Source organism: Rhodamnia argentea, chromosome 3 (genome assembly GCF_020921035.1).
Source record: "Rhodamnia argentea isolate NSW1041297 chromosome 3, ASM2092103v1, whole genome shotgun sequence".
Taxonomy (NCBI): Eukaryota; Viridiplantae; Streptophyta; class Magnoliopsida; order Myrtales; family Myrtaceae; genus Rhodamnia; species Rhodamnia argentea.
Genome location: NC_063152.1, coordinates 28,769,576 through 28,790,428, shown reverse-complemented (window position 1 = coordinate 28,790,428; position 20,853 = coordinate 28,769,576). Strand labels below are relative to the sequence as shown.

Below are 20,853 nucleotides of genomic sequence, written 5' to 3'. Positions count from 1 at the left end.
CTCCTACAACATGCTTTTGGCATTATTTACACCCCTAAACCGATTTTATTGATAGTAAAGAATTCCATAGTAGCCAGTACAAAGAAACTTTTCCGAGTTTCATCCTAGTATTCACCATATCAACTTCGTGAGCCTCTCTTTCCAGGAGGCGTAGGCATCCCAAGATCCTTACACAACTCTTCATCTGGCTGGAGGCTACCAGGAATAGCACCAAACGCTCGTCGTGACATTTCATACCCGGAAGCAACGTAGTGCACATATGCAGATGCATCTTCCCATCTCCTCTTTAGATTCAGTGAAGTGGACATGAAGTTGTCGGAAGCAGTTCTGGACAATTTAGTTGTAGATGCCTGATCCAACTGAGCAGCCTTCAGAAACCGTTCCGTGGCGGCCTCCCACGACAATGCGTAGCTTAGATCATCGGTCATCTGGGCGGGCTCTTCACTCAGTGCCCTTTTAGTGGCATCCACGAATCCTTCGCCATCGTCATATGTCCGGCAATTTGGAAACTGCTTAAAGAAGTCATTTGATATGTGATTCGCACAGACAACCAATTTCCCCATTGCGAGTGCTTCAGCTGTGGTTGTACAGACTACATCAGTGGTGCTTGGATTCAGGAACACCTTATAACTGGATGATAGAAAAGGAACTCGGTGAGTTTGTACTTGACCATGCATTTCTTTGGTTTCCAGATCAATCAGGATACAAGTAGATGTGAAATAGCTAGATTCAATATTCACTTACCAATGACAAGATCGCCTATTTACTGAAAGATAATTTAACCATCTTACTCGACAAAAGTTCTTTAGAAAAATCATACTTCAACCTACTTATCGCATGGAGAGTATTACTCAAAACTAATATCATTTAAGAAAGAAAATGACTTGGTCATCATGCATGCGTGAAAGAGAGGAAAAAAGGGTAAAGTACAAGAAAGCAAGATGGAAAATCCGGTTTCCCATCATTGTCTCGTGAAGAACATACAAGAAATTGTATCATGAGATATGACTGATATTCTGTAAAAACAAACTGTGATACGATGCATTCATTGTTTTGTACAGTAATTAGTTTGTGAAGTACAATAAAGCATGATGGGAAATTCGGTTACCGTTCATGGTCTAGCATTAAGGATTTACAAGGAATTAAGTTACTTTATAGGACTGATATTCTGTGAACTCATTGTTGATAAGATGCATTCAGTGTTTTGTATAGTTATTAGTTTCACCAACTTTTTGGTTGATAGGGAGCCTCATAAAAGAAACCTCCGATTAAGGATGTCTAACAGCTGTTTTCCAGGTATTTAAAGCTGCAAAATTGTGACAACTTACTCATGGAACAAGGGATCAGCATGGTCACGCCCTGGGTTAACTCTGATTGCTAGTGCCAACTTCTCTGCAGCTTTCCTAACTTGATCAGAATCCTCTCCATTCCCATACAAGTCAATCTCAAACCCAGTCAATTCTTCCTGGTGATCACCAAGGAGTTTAAGTAGCTCCTTGTAGCCTTTGCTCCAAATCATCTTGCCAATATAGTAAGCACCTTTGCTAAAGGCTTTGTCTTCATTTTGCTGCTGCTCCATCTTTTTCTGGCCAATCTCAAGGAACTTGGGATTAACTCCATGGACATTGCAGATGATAGAATTGGGATAATCCTGAGTGGCACCGGATAATCTGATAACCTGCAGTCCAATCCCCCAAGTGAAACCTCATTAAGTGCAAGTGTTGGACAATAGCCATAGTCCCAGAATCAGCAGGTTTCCACCACGGTTTTTTGTAAACAACTTACTTTTGATAGAAGAAAAGTAGGATTAAACAAAAAAATAATAACAAAACACTGCTCTCTCAACTAATACAATAACTATCGTCCAAAAAAAAACTTATACAATAATATCGAGTAAATGTTCGCATATCGCTCAGGCTAGGCTACATAAATCTATTGCATTTGGCTTCATCTTTTGCTGTGTATCCCAAATCCAACATAAAACATCCATCCAAACATCAAGTGCCCACCTAAAGAGGAGGAGAAGCAAACACAATGCATTCACACTCATAAACTACTAACAGCCACTGCTATCTGGAAATTTCAGGACCGACAGACATTCACGAACAGAGAGAAATTGAAGATTAAGGGCTGCAAATACAGCAATGCAGCATCTTCATGATCAAATTGATTAGTCATTCCCCGTTTGACAATCAAGAATATTCAGCACCAAACGGACATCATTCAAAGATTCAGATGTACACACCTCAAGAATTCATGGGAAGTGATTGAAAAAAAAGGCTCGACAAAAAAGAATCTGATAACACGTAGGAACTGAACAAAGGTGTTGATCATCGCTTTAATAAGCCCTAGAGATGGCCGATAGCATCCGCAAAGTATATCTTTCTTGAGTAAGTTCACCAGTGCCCCTGTACCCCCAGTGAAATTTGACAGACAATCCCCTCCTTTTTGAAACCTCCTCTGCAACCCAGGAGAGACTGGGTCATCCATGAATTGTTTGTACAGAAAGGGGTGACCCCTAAATAATTCACAGAAAAGATATCGACACTCTTTTGCCTCTTATAATTACAACAAGCCCAAGTCGAGCGATAAATTTTAGCATATGCAGTTTGTCAAAGGGGGCTGTTCGAGCACTTATCAAGCAATCAAACAAGGAAACCTGCAAAGTTCAATGCATTGACTTTTTCTGCATTATGTACAATCGACACATTGTAAATCAAACACTTCATGAAAGTATGCTTAGAAAGCGCCCTAAAGGTGCTCAATCCTTCAAACTTTTTAGTATGAGATTGTGGTCGGCATTTCTAAGACCAAAGAATCTCCACATGCTTCTACAAAGTAGAATGCTCTTCTCTGACCGATCCCTTACCAACTCTAGGTCAGAAGACTGCATCAAAGGCCTACCATTTATTATGAGTTCATGTATCCCAGTTGAGCAGTTCACCTTTTGCCTAGATAAACTCTCGGCATGACCATGTGAGATAGCCCCATTGAATATAATCACCTTCAAGAGGTACCGCTCTGGACAAACAGGGCATATAGGATGCACTCAATTCTAAATGTCATGAGCTTACACCCAGATAGCCTAAAGAGCTACCAACCGGTTTTTCATTTCACAGCCTCCAAGGTTATCAAACCAAACAGTGCATGTGTAGTTCCAGAATTGACCAATATCATACTCCATTAAAAATGTAAACCATCAAGAGTACGCTACTGTGTAAGACTAGGTACACCGATGCAATCAGTGTTACTACAGTAACCATTTCTCTCAACAAAAAAGGAAATGGAAAGCTAGAAGACAATACCTTATGACAATATATGCCGACAACCCAGCTATTTACGTGTTTAAGAAGAAATGCTTGCAAACGACCATTCTTCTCTCTCTTCACATATTCCAAGTAATTTGTGTGAATAACTCCAATAACAAGGCGAAACTTAGTTTTCCATCTTTTCCCATGATGATACCATGTTAGGTGTTCTGGTTCCTCCAGGACGGCAACATCTGCCTCTTCATCGGAGATGAGTTCCACAATATCTCCAACAGGAAGAATGCTCCTTTTATCTCTGGAAAACTGCAGTATAGTCGATACCGAGCATTCACATTTATTCTTGAGAAAGTTGTAGATGATATTTTCTTACATATAGAAGAAATTTTCAGTAACCAAATACCAAAAAAGACAAGCTTCCACAGTATGCCTACAAGAATACATGTATAATAGCCCATGGACTATCCGTCACATGAATCTGTTAAAGCTAATGTGATCCTAGATTATACCTATACTGAAGAAACGAATACCAGATTTTTAACTACAGAGGAAAAAATAAGCTTACAATTAGTAGAATAATCATGCCATAGACCATTAAGTGGTCGAAAATAACTGGTAAAAGATGCATGCACTTACAACCGGTTAAGAATGGCAATTCTGAAATGACAATTCTCAATGATCATGCAACTGTCATAGGGTTATACTCTCTTCCAGACGAGGAACAGTTGAAGACTGATCATTCAGTGGTACAAGTATTGTATTTAACTGTTTTTCTCACTGTAGATGCAGAACAAAAAAGTTAACACCGTGCGTAATGATTAACACATCTAATTTGGAAACTAAGAGTACCTTTCCAGGGTAAAACCGTATGCTGAAAGCAAATTTAAAGCCTGTTCTTTCTTCAAGCCACTGACGGACATACATTTCTTGTTCTGAAGGAGACCTGAACATGATATTACTAGGATATACTAATCCTTGATCATTTGACGATAACCAAGGAATCACCAAAGTGATATTTCTCTCTCCATCTTTTGAGAGATATGCAGCACGGAAAAGAGGGTTGACAGCTGTACCAGTCATCCATGGTAGGCTTGCGGTCGTGAAAATTGCAATGTGTTGTTTTCTATCCATTGTTTTCAATCACGGGCTACCGCTTTAACAGATAGCTATAACTGCCATACGCCTGTCACCTCCAACCATAGTACAAATGAATATCATCACTCGCATGAAGGATGAGAAACTTGCATATCTGATATAAATGGCTGAAGAAAACATTGAAGAAAAGTCAATACTGCAACAAAAGTGCCAGTCTCTCAATTTCATATTTGATAAACACGCCCTTTGTATTTTAGTACTTTTCAACTGTTTCCTTTTCTCACTTATATCGGACAAATGCAGGGAGACTAATCCTGCTACAAGTCCTCAACAAAACTAATTTAACTAAACAATGGCTCCCTAGATCAACTTAAGTCTTTCTTAGATAAAAACCAACTACTGAAGCTCTTAATTAAAAGCAAACAATAGCAATCAATAGTACTCATGACCTAGAACCTGAATTAGTTAATTCTGAGCTTACCATGGAATATATGCACGAGCAAAGAAACCACAGCAACCTAAACAAAGAAACATCTAAGATACTTCTTTGGAAGATTTTAAACCCAAAAAAAAAGAAAATTAGAGCTTTAATCACCTATACATCAACTATCTCCCATAAGGCTAAGAGAGGGCAATCCAATAACAAAAATGATTCCTCTATCTAAAACAGCATTAGAAAGCACATGTGCAAGCTCACCAGCATGGTTCCCATTTGCTAATTCTAGTCCACCTTCCAAAGAAAGCTTATTTAAAACTGCTCAACCACAAAATGGGAATTGTTCTGTCATCCTACTTCTTAACTGCAGCGGATACCTCGCGTGACAAACTGAGTTCATGCATCCTGTGCTTCTCCTCGTCTAGCGCCCAGCTAATATCAAGAAAGCCAGAGAATTCGCTTAGAGTAAAATATCTATCTATCCCTTGACGGATGATGAAAAGTGAGGTTAACCATGGTTGATCTAAAATTGATCTTACAAAAAAAACTCTCCAAATGTCCTGCATGGTAAGAAGACAAGCACGTCCGTGTTTAGAAACCTCAGGCCTGAAGAGGACAGATTACGTGCACGTAACAATCAAAGAGCGATAACAAGCACGTAATGATCCTTGCAAACGAAACACGACCCAACACGCATGGACACAGAAACGCAATATATACAGCCTCGCAGAGATCGTCACATCGAAAAACTCAACGGAGAAATGGACAGGAAACCTAACACGGAAGCTCCACGAAATCGCGAAATGCATACGAGGAAGCAACGGTAGGATCAGGCGTCGGCATAAGCGAGAAATCTAAAAGATTCTTTTACCTTCAATTGGAACGTCGATTGGACGAGAGAATCAGGATACGAGGATTTGCGTGAAGTTCACGGGGAGAGAGAGGGTTAGAGAGAGAGAGAGAGAGAGAGCGAAGGGGAGAGAAGACGGGGTAGTTCAATGCATTGATACGATACGATGCTCTCTGAAATTTCTCCTCCTCCTGTGTTCGCTGCCTCGAGGGCGATTGGAGAATTTGATCGTCGCAGCGAACAGTGCGACGTCGTTTAGTTAGTTAAGCGAGGGATAGCCAATAGGATTCATTGGATTACGAGCGTCCGCCTCTGTGTCCGGGTCCACCAAAGTGTGATCAGATGGAGGAGTCGTCCAAAAATCAGCACGTGAACATTTTCTTTCTATTTTGGACAAAAAAAATTCTTTCTATTAGGTTTGAAAATAAGGAAAATTGGTTTAATCATTTCTTACCAACCAGCAATTTTCCTCGTTCCTTTTAACCTTCTTAAAAAAAAATTGGCTTTCCTTTGAAACACAATATATTAAGTTGACCATAAATAACATGACAAGATTTTATGTATTTCCAAATATTAAATGTGCATTTACAATCGAAGTGTGAATATGTTAAAGATTACAAAATTCCTTTACATAAATATGAAAATTAGTCAGAGTTTCATAAATTTCATTTTTTATCCTCCCATATTTTCATTTCTACCACTTGTTTCTATTTCTATCACATGTTTCAGTCGGTCACTTATTCAAGTGCTCTGTACTAATTTATTGGAATTGTGTATTATCAATAAGTTTTTTAACCTTGCAATTGATTGAAATAAATGTGAATTCCCTACTTCAATTACAAAATATTGAGGTATCTTAATTTCATACTATCATCCATAGACTCTAGAATATTTATCTTTAGATAGGATCTTATAACTTTTTCTCAGTGTAACTATTTGGTTTAGGGTTAATATCATGAAAAATCCCGAACCAATATACATGTGACAAATTTACCCCAAACTATTTTTTTAATCACAAAAAATCCTAAATTGGTACGCTTGTAACAAATTTACTCCAAACTTGCACACTTTGACAAATTTACCCTCTGTTATTTTTTCCTAAATCCAACCATCAAATTCCTGAGTTGAATAACATGTGGCGGTTCATAGGTATACTAGTTTGGGGTTTTTACCCTCCATTTGTCACATATGCATCAATTTAGGTTTTTTGTGATATTAACTCAATTTAACAGAAGAAAGTTTTGTCTCAAATGTATTAATTTGAGATTTTTTGTAGCTAAAAAAATTGATTTAGGATAAATTTGTCACGTATATATCGCTTTAAGGTTTTGGGAAAAATCCAAAAAAGGGCCTGAAGTCTTCAGATTTTCTCAAATAAGGGCCCCAAGTGAACTATGCTTCAAATAAGGGCTCAAAGTGACATAATATGTTTCAATTAAGGGCCCGAAGTGATCATAATGTTTCAAAAAAGGGTCCGGCCCGAAGGGCGTTTTCATCATTTCACATTTTAATTTTTTTATTCATTTTTTCTCTTTTTCCTGATTTATGTAAATAAAAAAAACAAAAAAAAACAAAAAAACCTTCACAAGCGGGAGGGCGCCCTCCCGCCCGTGGTCGCGGCCACCGCCGGTGGGGGGCCTGGGCGGGGAGAAGGCCGGTGGGGTCGCCGGCGACCCCGGCGACCCCGCCGGTCGAGGCGAGGGCCTCTGGCCCTCGCCAAAACCGGAGAGGGTCGGGCCCTCTCCGGATCTGAGGGCCGGCGGTCCCGCCCGGATCGGGGACCGCCGGCCGTCGCCCGTCGGTGGTGGGGGTCGCCTTGACCAGGCGACCTCGACCCGGTCCGGGCGGCGACGCCGGCGATCCCGATCCGGGCGGGACCGCCGACCCTCACCCGTGATCCGGAGAGGGCCGAGGCCCTCGCCTCGACCCGGCGGGGTCGCGGCGCGCGCCGAGGCGCCGGCGACCCCGCCAAGCTTTTGCCACCGCCCTCCGGCGGTGGGGGGCGGCCACGAGGCGGGAGGGCCGCCCTCCCGCCCGTGAAGGTCCCGTTGACGTTTTTTTTTTTTTTTTTCGGTGATAAAACAGATAACAAATAAAATAATAAAAAAGAAAAAAATTAAATAAGTAAAAAGACTAAAATGCCCTTAAATCAGGCCCTTTTTTGAAATTTTATAGTCATTTTAAGCCCTTATTTGAAACAATGTTCACTTGGGGCCCTTATTTGAAAAAATATGAGGACTTCGGGCCCTTTTTTGAAACAATGTTCACTTGGGGCCCTTATTTGAGAAAATCTGAAGACTTCGGGCCCTTTTTTGGATTTTTCCCTAAGGTTTTTTATGGTCAAAAAAATAGTTTAGGGTAAATTTGTCATAGTAGTACCAGTTTGGGGTTTTTCGTGATTTAAAAAAAATTGAGATAAATTTGTCACAAATGTTCCAGGTTGAAGTTTTTCATGGTATTAATCATTATTTATTAGTGTGTTCTTTAATTTGGGCGCATGTCGCAATTTCCTCAACAACGCACCTTTTTTTTATTAGGGTATGAACTTTTAAACTTAGCACTCCTAACAACAGGCAATCTATTTGTATTGACATAATAGAAATCCTCTGTTTCACGAAATAATTTTTTTAATACACATTTCTTTTGAATTATTCTTTAGAAGGGATATCTTTAAACATAATTAGCTGATAAAAATTAGTCGCACAATGTTATGCACGTTGAATGTATATATAAGGATCTTTCATAAATTAGTAGCGCTAATATATAGCATCGTGGCTGCAATGTAATTACATATGTTGCGGGAAGAAATATGGTAAGAGCTATATTATAAAACATATTATAATGAAGGGTTGATATTATTCAATTTGAAATATCAGGTACAAAAAAGATTAGTAGTGCTATTTTCATCGTTAATTTGTTTCTCCATAGACATAATGTCATGGAGTCATTATTATCGCAACAATCTTACAATTTCATACCCAAGAAGAATAGCGAACGACAGAAAATAGAGCACTGCAAGGGCTATTCCTGAAATTTAAAAAGTGCGAGGAGTGATATGAAAAAAAAAAAAAAGTCGAAAACTTTCGAGTTTAATCTAAATACGAGGGGGGCCCCAAACTAGGCGAAACCCAGAGAGAACGAAGACTGGTAGTTTCAGAAATCAAACAGCTCGAAGCTCTGGGATCATCAGCACTACAGCAACTCCAATACCCATAGATCACGCGATTCTGAGCTTCAGCTCCTCCACCATTGATTCTGTTCGTCTGGCACTCGAAGGGTTGACAGGTGAAGTTCCGCTCCGCGACATTGTCTGTGATTTGCGCAAACCAATTGCTCGGTTCTATTCCAGTTGACGAATCTTTGGATTCGGACAAAATCCGTAATCGTCGAACATGCATACGAAGATTCCTGATCTCATCTCCATCCCAGAAATGCTACTTGCGTCGTGTTCCTAAGTTAGCTGGGCATGTCGAAGTGGTCAAGTGCGTGAATCTTCATTGTTGATCTCTGGCATCCGAAAGCAACAATTTAGTTTGCAATGTCGACTAGCTTTTCTTTTGGAGTGATCTGCTAAATCAGTGTGTGTGGTTGGAGTTTACAGATGCGTTCTGTCACTTTACTGATGTTGTCGGAGCAGATGAAATTGGAGAATTGACTCAAATTTACCTATGTCTGAATCATTGTCGTTGTTTTCTCTCTCTGAATTTGGAAGAAGCCTCTCTGACTCAAACAATCTCTTGAAAATAGATTCCTCTTTGGGCGACAGGAAAATAGGGATTAATTAGCACATGACATGACTGATCCATCATTTAACATGCTGGTTGCGCATTGCTCTTGTTCTATTTGGAATATGGAGTGCATTTACCCTCTTTTTTCACCCTCTGAATCCATTATACTTGTGTTGAGATTTTCATATACCGAGATCCATTGATGTTTCCCCAGGTATCTAAACATCTGAGAGATGAGTATTGGAGTGTGGTTGGCCGACATTGTTTGTTGTGAACCATAGTGGAATGTAGCTCCTGACCTGTATCTGATTGAATGGCTTACTTTTCAGTCTTTTCTATCAGATCGTTGATTTAGCTAGGCTAATTGTGATAGTTATTCAACTCATTCCATCTTTCTGCCAGACCACACTCTTGACGTTCAATCGATACTTTCCTATGGTAAGGCCAGCTAAGAAGCTTATGCAAGGGTTCATGATAGGGCTGAGCAAAGCGAGAAAAGACTGATCACAAGAAGAAAATGGGCCTAGGCATGTCTGGAGGTTCTGGCCGTAAGCCTGAAAGATGGAGATTTAGGAATTTTCTGACAGTTTGAATTGATCTGTAGAAAGGTCTTCCTTTCTTGGCCAAATTTGTGGGTTGTTGACTTGCTGTACTTTGCTGTTAGAGATGAGGATCGTTAATAAACACCGGAGTTGAGTAATACCTAAGAAACTAGAAAGCTTACTGCATTAACAGTAACTTCTTTATCTCGGACCAGTGCCCATTGCAGTAATTGTGTCCTTCAGCCCAGAAACTTTAGCATTTTGCAAGAGAGGCAGGGAGAGTAGGATTAAACTTCGCTTGTATTAGGTTTGTTCTCAATGCATATTAGAAACTTTTCAAGGAACTTCGTGGAGCCATTAATTGATCCTGTCAGCATTCTTGAGTTATTTTATTGAACTTTAACTGGTAGAGAAATATTTATTAACTACCTTTAACCACACCGCTTCAAGTGACTTACATATGATTTGAATTTGTATTCCTTTGGCTTTTCTAGTTCAAGAAAATGTTGATGGGTCATACTGATGGTCTGTCAGAGCGCAGTACATCGAACCAGCTGCTTCCTGATCCTGAATCTGAATTAGACAACAATGAAGCTGCAGATTCTTCTGAGGAGATACTTTATGCGGCCTCATTTGAGGAGCTTGCGAGAAATCACCTCAAGTATGATACCATCATATGGCTGTCTATATCCCTGCTTCTTGTTCTAGCATGGGGAGTTGGCATCTTTATGTTGATATATCTTCCCATTAGAAGATATGTGATTCGAAATGATATTCACTCACGAAAGTTATATGTCACACCTACTAAAATTGTTTACAAGGTTTGTTACCTTTCTGTTCTTATATATGTTTACAAAAGGGAAAAAAGGCATCTCTGCAATTCTAAATTTTCTTCTTTTTGAAGGTTTCGAGGCCATCATTCGTACCCTTCTGGCGTCCCGCAATGATTGAGAAGCATGTACCTCTTTCCTTGGTGATTGATATAATAATTGAACAAGGTACTCATGCTTGCTTTATTGGAAACTCACTAATCTTTATCTATAATGTCAGCTGCTGTACTTTTTCCTCTCTGCCCTAAGATGCTTAGCATACTGAACGTCATGTCCTTATGGCTGTAGTGTATTATGGATACACAAAATAGGTTGTTTTCTGGGAAAAGGACATGACATATCATCGCGCTGATCAAATGCTTGACTTTTTGAGTTAATAGTGTGTTCTTTTTTTCTTTTTTTTTAAGGTTGGCTGCAGTCTATATACGGGATCCATACCTTCAGAGTTGAAAGCGTGGCACATCGAAAAGCTGCACCAGTAGATGAGCTGCAGGTTCAAGGGGTTTCAAACCCTGGTTTACTGAGGAAGGTTGACCATTGTTTACAGTTCTTTCTTTCTGCATCTTTTAATGATTGAGGAACATCTGCAATTCCATCTTCAATCTCCTCAAACTAATTTTTGTCAGTCATTGGACAACATGGAAGAGATTATGTATATTCAGAGTCCTTGCATGTCTTGCAGGTTATTATCAGAGAAGCTTCCAAAGCCATACAAGATGCTGGCAGAAGTTGGAAGCCTACTTCTTTTGTTGTTGAAGGAGACAGTATGGCTCGTATGACATCAGTGACTGAGGGATCAACTTTTCTTAAGTCACCATCCAAAAGTTGGAAGGTACTCGATAACTATGTTCTACAAGCTAAATCCTTTTCTTGTTCAGAAAGACATGGCCAGGAAAGCATAGTATACTTCTGTGATAGCAGCAACCAAATCAAACTACAAATGGAAGAAAATGATAACATGCGATGAGCCTGCCTATTTCTTGTTAGCAGAAGTTAACAGCAACGAGAGATCTTTTGTTAAAAATAAGGAAAAACAGGCAAGCTTATTTTCATATGTAGCTGACTCTTTGGTAGAAGCTTTTTCAGAAACCGATAGATTCTTTCTCAATGCACAACTGCCAACTTTTATGTACACTGTAGATACAAGCAAACTTCATAAACATCAATAACAGTAAGTCAGCCACTGTGACTGGGGTTTGCCTAGTGATTGTAGGCTACTGCAGTAGCAGGAGACAAGGATTCTATTCGTCACTAATCGGCGATTTACAACCCAAGGATAAGATCTCTTCATAAGGCAGGACTAATGTTTTGACTAGAGTCTATTCTAATGATTTCTCGGGTGTGTCAGTCATTGAGGTTCTGCTACTAATGAAGTCCACATACTCTTACGGCAGAGACATAGTTCGGGCCTCCAGTTTTTCGGGGGAAACATTGGAAGGAGATAATCAAAATATAGTTTCTGCTGTTGTTCCTGTTTCTATGCTGCTGACTTTATATATTTGAGTTAGTTTCTGATGATGATGTTCTCATCAATTCTAAGATGCAGATGACTGGTTCCCCACGCCATCCTTCAATTGAGCATAGGGGCATAGTGCCTGGTGAACTGCTGCTAAACAAACTTGAAGAAGTCAACAAGTCAGTGAAGGTATGGAGTTGCTTTCTGTAAAGTTCGCATTTTAGAAGGCTTATTCAAGTCTTTTAACCGGATGAGATAAAGCGTTTTCCATCATTAACTGTCAAAAGGATTTCAAGAATCTTGGAATTTCATTGGGAATATTTTATCCATTTGGGAGCTTATCTGCCTTCTCTCTAAGAGAAACTAGCTCTATCAGATATATTTCTTTTTTTATTTTCATTCTAATTATCTGTGATTCTGATGTTCCCACCAGAAAATTGAATCACTCGTTGAGAAGTCTCAAGGGATCCCGCACAACAACTGAGAGGAAGCCAGCCAATCTCGGCTGTCTTCTACTTTTCCAGAGCTGGTGCTCTGCAGTTGTCTGCATCAGGCAAAGTGGCATAGAGAAGGGGTTGCCCATGCCACAGTTTTGCCATCCTCCCATTCAATGTTGTTTTATACGTGCAATTAGAAATCAGCTTCTGGTCTATCGGTTGATTGATTGCCTTTCGAGGTTTGCACTTTGCCGTATAGAATTTAGCTTTAGAATCTCAGGAGAACTTGCAAAGGGAGGTTTCTAGTTTTCCGCATGAGGCTCCTGCTTATTTGGGAATTTCGAGTTGTAAATAATACAACGATGATTTTTTTAATCATTCGTCTACACCCCCTCCCCCTTTTCTCAATCTGCAGGACTGGTGCCATTGGCTTCCCATTCCTGTCTATCATGTAGCACTGTTCCTCGTTGATCGGGATGTACACATGCAAACTGGTTGTTCTCTTCACGGTGAGATTGCGATTGGTATGATACTTACACCTCCCGGTTTAGTCAAGAGGGATTGACCACATCCGGGTTCAATGCCAAAAGATGGCAATGGCAACAAAAGCGGGCAAGTAGAACGATCGGAAAGGGGACCGGATCGTCTGGTCCGGTACCTAACGGTCCAATGCAACTGATCGAAGACTAAAATATGTGAATTACGCCTGTTATATCGCAAGTTATTCTCTCTCATTGTGTCTTCTGGTGGGTGTGGGACAATAAAGTGACAATAAAAAGAAAGAATAATTTGCTATAAACTTGTTGAGATAATGACAGTCGATGTGGGGTACTGGAGAGAGAATGACTATTCTCTTTTTAGTGTCGCATATAGCAAGTGTTTCTTCCTTTTGTGTCCCGCGTCGAATAGGAGACACACTGAGAGATAATTACTTGCTACAAATACTTGGCGCACCCATCCTTTTTGTCAAACTGATGTCTACCAATCTTTCTTCTCATCCACAAAGATTAGATATGCGAAAGGGTAAACAAAGGAGGTTAAATTAAGTCTACATTTATATTTAAGAAGTAAACAAATAAATAAAAGATATTTAGGCGGTCTAGTTCCCTATTGGAACTGGGAATCGGAGCAACTGTAACCGGTTTCCAATTTATGGAACTAGACCAAAGCCTCTAGGAAACGGAACTAGACCAAAGCCTCTAGGAAACGGACCAATCCGGCCGATTCGGGCGGTTCCGATTCGATCGGTTTATTATGATCAGCCCTAGCGTGTATCACATTTACCTCGAATTAATTTTTGCATGTCACATTAATCCTAAATTGGTACACTTGTACCACAATTTGGGGGTAAATATGACACGAATGTACCAATTTGAAATTTTTTATTTTCGTGGCACAAAAATTAGTCTGTAATAGATGTGGCACAGGTGTATTAATTGGGGATTTTTGTAGTATCGACCCGAAAAATTAAGATTTTCATTTTTTGGATCATCTCTAATCAATTGATAAAAAATTAAAAATCAAGTCGCCATCAATAAAACCGGAGCATAAACGCAATCTCGCTGGAGGATATCTGCTTTTGCCTGCAATCCGTTGTCTCTCTTGGCATCCGACATGAGAGGGGTCGGGCGTCATTTGACCATTTTCTCAATTGATCGCTGATCTGGAGACATAAGCGTCAGGTTTAACGACAGTTTGAGACATGGCTAGTAGCCGTAGGCACCCGCAGCCGCGAACCCCATGGCACCAAACCAGGACAGGCATATTTCACCAAACCAAGGCATATTCTGTCTCTGATCCCCAAACCTTCCACTTCCTCGACCTCTCCGAATCAGCTCCTATGAAGACTGTCAGTACCCTTCTGTGTTTTCCCAACAGTAACGCTGTCGAAACAGGGGCAGGACAAGAAAAATCCAAAACGATGGGAGCCCGTAAAGCGCTGACGCGTTCGATCGCCATTCTCGTCCTCGCGCAGGCGGCGGCCACGGTCGCCGTGATGGGGCAGAGCGGCGGCGCGATACCCACCACCCTCGAGGGTCCGTTCGAGCCCGTCACGCGCCGCTTCGACCCGTCCCTCCGCTTGGGCAGCGACGACTTGCCCATGGATCACCCGAGGCTCAAGAAGAACGTCACTTCCTCGTTCCCAGAGCAGATCTCGCTCGCGCTGTCCACCGATCCTAGCTCCATGTGGGTCTCTTGGATCACAGGTAATTAATTTCCTTCACCATCTTGCTGTTCTGTTATGTTTGTAAAATCAGAGTGGTCAAGCTTGAGGTATATGTACAAGTTTCAAGTATGGTACTAACAGTTCTTGGAAATTAGGAATATGTGTTAGCTCTCTCTCTCTCTCTCTCTCTCTCTCTCTCTCTCTTAATATCATAATGCATTTCGTCCGATGCGTAATGGACTGTTGTGACGACCAAGTCGTAATTGCATTTCCACCTTATGGGTTGGGTTGCGTATGAATTCATCGATTACAAGGGTGGTCGGTGAAATATATTTGTTTCTATGTGTTAAGAAGTTGGAATTGTTATTGATGTTGGTCGGGTTAATGAGTTGATCTGCGTCTTTTAAGGGGATGCTCAGATTGGCAAGAATGTGACTCCACTCGATCCGTCATCGGTGGCCAGTGAGGTTTGGTATGGTACGGAGAGTGGGAAGTACACGAGCCAGCAAGATGGCAGGTCTGCTGTCTACAGTCAACTATACCCGTTCAAGGGGCTCTTGAATTACACCTCTGGCATTATTCATCATGTCAGACTCAAAGGTAAATCAGTAATCAGTGAAATGCGGTACAAGGTTCTCGATTTCTTTTTCATAACTTAAAGCTCATTCCTAACCCAGGGGGAAACATTATCTGAATTGTAAGCGACAGATTCCTTCATATACTGTAGTGGGTTTCACTTTAGTTTTGAATTTACCCTGGCATCTGAAATTTTTGTATACCTACATGGCATCATCTGAGATGGTGTAAGGAGCATCTTTTCAAGTGAATTCAACTGGTATCTGCAGGTAGACGCTTTAAAGGGCATAAGAAGCTTCACTGTAATTGCTTATTATATTGCCTATTATCATTGATTTTTGTAATTGGTTCATTCACTATGAGAAGTAAAAAACGTTAATTGGTTCATGCACTATGAGAAGAAATCTAGCAAAGAGTACTTTTTCGGCAAAATGATTTTCTTCAAGAAGAAGAAAGCTCATAAGTGGTCTTTAGTACTCTGCCTGCCGGTGCTCACTGCAATTATTAGCTTGAAGAATCTGGAAAAAACACTTACTGTAATAGTCCAACCACATAGAAGAGAGATTGATCTCTATGCTTATCAATTCACCCTCCACCAAACATTAAGTTTCGACCAGATTAACAGTAGTTTGCTCATAACATTTTAAATTACTTATTGCCTGCTCTGCTGATTTTTCTTTTTCCCTTTGCAGGTCTTAAAGCTGGTATTACTTATTATTTTAAGTGCGGCGACAGTTCTCTTCCAGCTATGAGCGACGAATATTCCTTCAAGACCATGCCCTCATCCAGTCCAAATGCATATCCCAGTCGTATAGCCGTTATCGGAGATTTAGGTCTCACGAGCAATTCTTCGACAACCGTAGATCACGTGATCAAGAATGATCCAGCCTTGGTTTTGATGGTTGGAGACTTGACTTATGCAAACCAGTATCTCACCACTGGGGGACAAGGTGCTTCGTGCTTCTCTTGTTCGTTTCCAAATGCACCCATTAGGGAGACGTATCAACCTCGCTGGGATGGCTGGGGAAGGTAAACCCTCTGCGCCTTCACATCCTTCATGGGTTCGTTTTCATCAGTTGAATATTCTGTCGTGTATGCATTGAGTCATAAGATGATAAAAGTTTGTGATGCAAGCTTAAAATGAAGCATCTTCATCATGGTGCAACTGCTAATCAATTTGAAGCAGGGAAGACCAAACATTGCTGCACCAATATGAATACCGTGTCTAAGATGTAGGTCGCACTTGATAGTTTTATGTCAGCATGAGTATTTCCTTCTTTGTCTTTTTTTATACTTGATGATTTGGTACGATCGTCCACATTGTATGTAGATTGAGGCAGAGGTAGAATGGCGGGTGTATTTTGGTATGGCCGTCCATTTTTATGTCTCTGCTACTGCACATAACAATGCTCTTGCAACTCCCCTGTTTGAATGCACCAACAACGAATTAATTTCAATTTCAGGTTCATGGAACCATTGACGTCGAGAGTGCCTATGATGGTCATAGAAGGCAACCACGAGATTGAACCCCAAGTTGATGGGATCACCTTCCAATCTTACCGAACAAGGTTTGCCGTTCCCTCGGAGGAGAGTCGTTCCAACAGCAGTTTCTACTACTCCTTTAATGCTGGAGGAGTACACTTTATTATGCTCGGAGCCTATGTGGACTACAACATAACTGGTACATGACTAAATCCTGTGTTACACATTGCTACTTAGTCACAGTATGAAGAAGAGCCATGCACACAGCTGATGGATGATTTATAACTTTTGTCTCCTGACATTGGTTTGACATAATTTCGCCCTTCTAGGTGCTCAGTATTCGTGGCTGATGGATGACTTGCATCGAGTGGATCGCAGTTTAACCCCATGGGTGGTTGCTGCTTGGCATCCACCATGGTACAATAGCTATAACTCCCATTATCAAGAGTTTGAATGCATGAGGCAACAAATGGAAGCTCTTCTTTATCAATACAAAGTCGATATTGTGTTCAATGGCCATGTGAGTACATAACATGAGGAAGCTTAAAGTTTTTGCACTTTGAAACTTTAAGCTCCTTTCCCTTGTAATCTGTGCACTTGTTGTCCTGCGTGAGGAGGAGGAAAGAACTTATGATGATCATGACGGCGTTGCGATGCTTTCACCCCCTGTGAATTTTTGGTATTTAGTCTCGGATAGGGATGCCCATTTTAACTTTATAATCTTGAAGGTTGCGACAAGGATGAACTGAAACCAGAGCTAGTGCATATGATGCCCATATATGACTAGCAACATGTTCACTTTCTACTACCAACCAGACTCGGCTTCTTCTTAGACAACCCTGATATTAATATTTCACCATGATGTCCTTTCATCATGTATTGCAATCTGCCAGCCGAAAGATTAGAAAATTAGGACACAGATCAAAGTGGCAAGAGAGGAGAATTCGAGTCTTGGATTACGTTTATATAAAACTCAAGTTGAAAAAACGACACTATGTGGACATACCACTACCTTCCTCTTTATAATTATTAGTTAGTTGCATGATATATAGGTTTTGGTTCACAGGTGCATGCATATGAGAGGATGAACAGAGTCTACAACTATACACTGGACCCATGTGGTCCTGTATACATAACAATCGGGGATGGTGGCAATATCGAGAAGGTCGACGTCGATTTTGCAGATGACCCTGGAAAGTGTCCTAAACCTGAGGACAACAAGCCTGAGTTTGGAGGTTTGTGTCCTCTGAATTTCTCCTCCGGCCCTGCCAAAGGCAAATTCTGCTGGAGCAAGCAACCTGAGTGGAGTGCTTACAGAGAGAGCAGCTTTGGACATGGAATACTCGAGGTGTGGTTGTTAAATGTTAGGCCCTGCACCTTTTTCACACTTAGTCTACATAAAACATTGTAGGCATGTCATAATGTAGATGCCACAGCGATTTTTATTGAGCTTGGCTCCAATTTGCTGCAGTAAGTGCCCTTTGCCATGTTAAAATGCTTCCCTAGCTGAACAGATACAGTCATCCTTGTCTCCTCACTATCTAAAGCATCTCTTCCTATGAATTCCATATCAAACATCAATAACCTGAGTGTAAGTTTGAATCAGAGCAGTTGGATCAGACGATCTCAGTGCCCTTTTTCTTCTTTTAGTTGAGAGAAGTTTATTTCAGGTCAAATCAGTAGACGGGTATTTGATTCCGGAGAATGACCGCCATGAATTACAAATGTTCATATCACTTTTCTTTGACCGCAACTTTCTAACATCATACTTCAACTTAGCGAATTTTGCTATATTTCCTTCGGCAGGTTGTGAATTCAACATATGCATTGTGGACTTGGCATAGGAATCAGGATGCCTACAAGGAAGACAAACCAGGCGATCAGATATTCATCGTGCGACAGCCTGGATTATGTTCTCCAACCACAAAAGTGATTCTCTAAACCATAGTTTCGTCATTTAAATATTTCTTTCTGTGTCATGAAATTATTGCACCTCTAGTTCCATTTGTTGTTCAACACGAGGGCCATTCACTTCTTTATTTCTTTTGCAACATCTCGTACACAGCCAACTGTATTTGGTGACAAATTTCTCCTTGTGTTTTCAAGTTTTGTAATCTCTAGAAGTTGAAACCCGATGACATTAACGGCACACTCGGTGAATTCAATTTGTTCTTGGTTTTTTTCTGACAGGAAAGTAGCGATCCTCCTCAAGGTGCTCAAGCGTTGGAACCCGCGTCCCCATCATCTACCAGAATTCTATCATACAAAATGATGTGGCTTATGAGCTTGCTTGTTGTTTCGTTTGGCGTTGTCACGAGATGACCGTCTTCAAAAGCGTGGATCTTTTAAATTTCGTTCTACAATTACCTCGTACAGATTAAGAAAGTTCTCGTGCGTAACTTCATATGGGAATACTGGAACAAAGTTATCTGCATGCGTAATCTGTCCATGGAAATACTCAAGAGTCAAGGTAAAGTAAAACTTGTGCATACACAATTTACACATTTACTTGAATACAGATTCCACTTTTTCTTCTGTTTTATTGACATTCATGAAGTCACATAAAATGTAAATCTGGCACGAGTGCTGAGCAGACTGTCCATATTGCATTCAAAAACACTATGTATTACCTTTGAAGTCTGATGGTGGGCTATCCAATAGAATAATTCTATAGTTGTCCTTTGATTTTATTTATATTCCGTTCTTCTGGCGCAATCGTCTCTTGATTTGAGTTGTGTGAATTTTGCATGGGGCTGCTTTGTGGTAATTAAGAATCGATAACTATAAAAATATAAGAACGTTTACTTTATCGTCTGCATTAATTAGATTAAATAAAAAGCTTAATTATCCGTCACTAATGTTTGTTAATAAAATTAAAATGGATTCATGCAATGTATAAAGAGGTCGTTAGTAATTAATCACATATGGTTCGCAAATATGTAATTACTTAATTATAAATGTGGACTAATAAAAAGCGTAAATTGATAGCCATTAACTTCTACAATAATTTAGTAGGAAGTTTGATTTTTCCACTTATCTAACATTAATGTTCTTTGAGAAAGCTAAAACGAATTCAACTATGCTCGTACATATGTAGTAAGTTAATGACCCTTTTCCCTATTTACTCTATAGAAATTTGTTTCTTTTTTTTTTTTTACACAATAGGTTTTTTTTTTAATTAATCTTCCGGAACTAATGGAATTTTCACAAAACAGAATTGATGATGTGTTAAATGAATGTTGGTTTATTTATTTAGTGTTACATTAGTTAAATGACATTTTCCGTCAATCCTAATTGGTGGGCCAAAACTCGAGGTCGTCTCTCCTTCATTATTTAGAGTCCATTTGAACCGTACCTTTGAAAGCATAAGTCGTTGAAGAATGATAAATTAAAGCCTTTGAGCTTCTCTCTTAACTATTTCTCAAAATCAATTTCAAATTAAGTGGATTTTAGATAAATTGTTGTCCTTTTTTATTTTCGTAGAAATGTATCTATGATGGTTATCAGCTATATATCTTCAAATAAATCAATTTTGAAAGAAGGAATAATGACACAAATGGTATATGAATTTTAATCCAATGTACGATATAGTCCCTAAACTTTTAGTTTGATCAATATGGTCCCTCAAATTTAACCCAACGTGCAATGTAGTCTTTGAGCTTTTAATTTGACTAATATGGTCCATGAGCTTTTGGAACATGTTTAACTTAGTCCCCGACTTATATGAAGATGTTCAATATAGTCCTTCTATTAATTCAAGTTCGGGGATGACTTTGAACATTTTCTTATAGTTCAAGAACTAAGTTGAATATGTTCTAAAAGTTCGGGGATCACATTGAATAAATTAAAAGTTTAGAGACCATATTACACATTGGGTTAAAGTTCAGATGCCATATTGGTCAAATTAAAAGTTCAGAGATCACATTGCACATAATAGAAAAGTTCATGGATCATTTGTGTCATTTTCCCTTAAAAAAAACATGTAAAA

General features: G+C 39.9%; 3 protein-coding genes across 8 annotated transcripts; 2 read left to right on the top strand and 1 right to left on the bottom strand.

The window, feature by feature from the left end:
• Window positions 1–22: 22 nt before the first annotated feature.
• On the bottom strand, window positions 23–5,822 carry LOC115743014 (digalactosyldiacylglycerol synthase 2, chloroplastic). Of its 6 annotated transcripts, none has more exons than XM_030677588.2 (5): window positions 5,669–5,822; window positions 4,116–4,456; window positions 3,306–3,572; window positions 1,329–1,678; window positions 23–630 (listed from the first exon to the last, which is right to left on the bottom strand). In XM_030677588.2, the coding sequence occupies exons 2-5, from the start codon at window positions 4,395–4,397 to the stop codon at window positions 120–122; spliced, it is 1,410 nt and encodes a 469-aa protein (XP_030533448.1). In that variant the 5' UTR covers window positions 4,398–4,456; window positions 5,669–5,822; the 3' UTR covers window positions 23–119. The 6 variants fall into 6 exon arrangements, with proteins under 6 accessions (XP_030533448.1, XP_030533449.1, XP_048131806.1 ...); XM_030677589.2 differs by having other exon boundaries at window positions 4,116–4,449; XM_048275849.1 differs by having other exon boundaries at window positions 4,116–4,515; window positions 5,663–5,815.
• A 3,116-nt stretch (window positions 5,823–8,938) lies between these two features.
• LOC115743017 lies at window positions 8,939–13,077 on the top strand. The gene is made up of 7 exons (XM_030677607.2): window positions 8,939–9,124; window positions 10,412–10,738; window positions 10,822–10,915; window positions 11,155–11,276; window positions 11,430–11,579; window positions 12,288–12,392; window positions 12,637–13,077. The coding sequence occupies exons 2-7, from the start codon at window positions 10,421–10,423 to the stop codon at window positions 12,685–12,687; spliced, it is 840 nt and encodes a 279-aa protein (XP_030533467.1). The 5' UTR covers window positions 8,939–9,124; window positions 10,412–10,420; the 3' UTR covers window positions 12,688–13,077.
• A 1,245-nt stretch (window positions 13,078–14,322) lies between these two features.
• On the top strand, window positions 14,323–19,544 carry LOC115743013 (purple acid phosphatase 23-like). Its single transcript, XM_030677584.2, has 8 exons — window positions 14,323–14,847; window positions 15,216–15,407; window positions 16,076–16,412; window positions 16,847–17,064; window positions 17,195–17,385; window positions 17,932–18,213; window positions 18,672–18,794; window positions 19,056–19,544. Exons 1-8 carry the CDS (start codon window positions 14,343–14,345, stop codon window positions 19,185–19,187), a joined length of 1,980 nt encoding a protein of 659 aa, XP_030533444.2. The 5' UTR covers window positions 14,323–14,342; the 3' UTR covers window positions 19,188–19,544.
• Window positions 19,545–20,853: the final 1,309 nt, after the last annotated feature.

Coding starts and splice junctions, on each gene's coding strand:
- LOC115743014 (XM_030677588.2), bottom strand. CDS start 4,397: ATGGATAGAAAACAACACATTGCAATTTTCACGACCGCAAGCCTACCA. Junction 3,573..4,115: donor TACGGTTTTACCCTGGAAAG/GTACTCTTAGTT, acceptor ACTATACTGCAG/TTTTCCAGAGATAAAAGGAG. Junction 1,679..3,305: donor TCGGCATATATTGTCATAAG/GTATTGTCTTCT, acceptor ATTGGACTGCAG/GTTATCAGATTATCCGGTGC.
- LOC115743017 (XM_030677607.2), top strand. CDS start 10,421: ATGTTGATGGGTCATACTGATGGTCTGTCAGAGCGCAGTACATCGAAC. Junction 10,739..10,821: donor CTACTAAAATTGTTTACAAG/GTTTGTTACCTT, acceptor TTCTTTTTGAAG/GTTTCGAGGCCATCATTCGT. Junction 12,393..12,636: donor AAGTCAACAAGTCAGTGAAG/GTATGGAGTTGC, acceptor TGTTCCCACCAG/AAAATTGAATCACTCGTTGA.
- LOC115743013 (XM_030677584.2), top strand. CDS start 14,343: ATGGCTAGTAGCCGTAGGCACCCGCAGCCGCGAACCCCATGGCACCAA. Junction 17,386..17,931: donor ATATTGTGTTCAATGGCCAT/GTGAGTACATAA, acceptor TTTGGTTCACAG/GTGCATGCATATGAGAGGAT. Junction 18,795..19,055: donor TATGTTCTCCAACCACAAAA/GTGATTCTCTAA, acceptor TTTTTCTGACAG/GAAAGTAGCGATCCTCCTCA.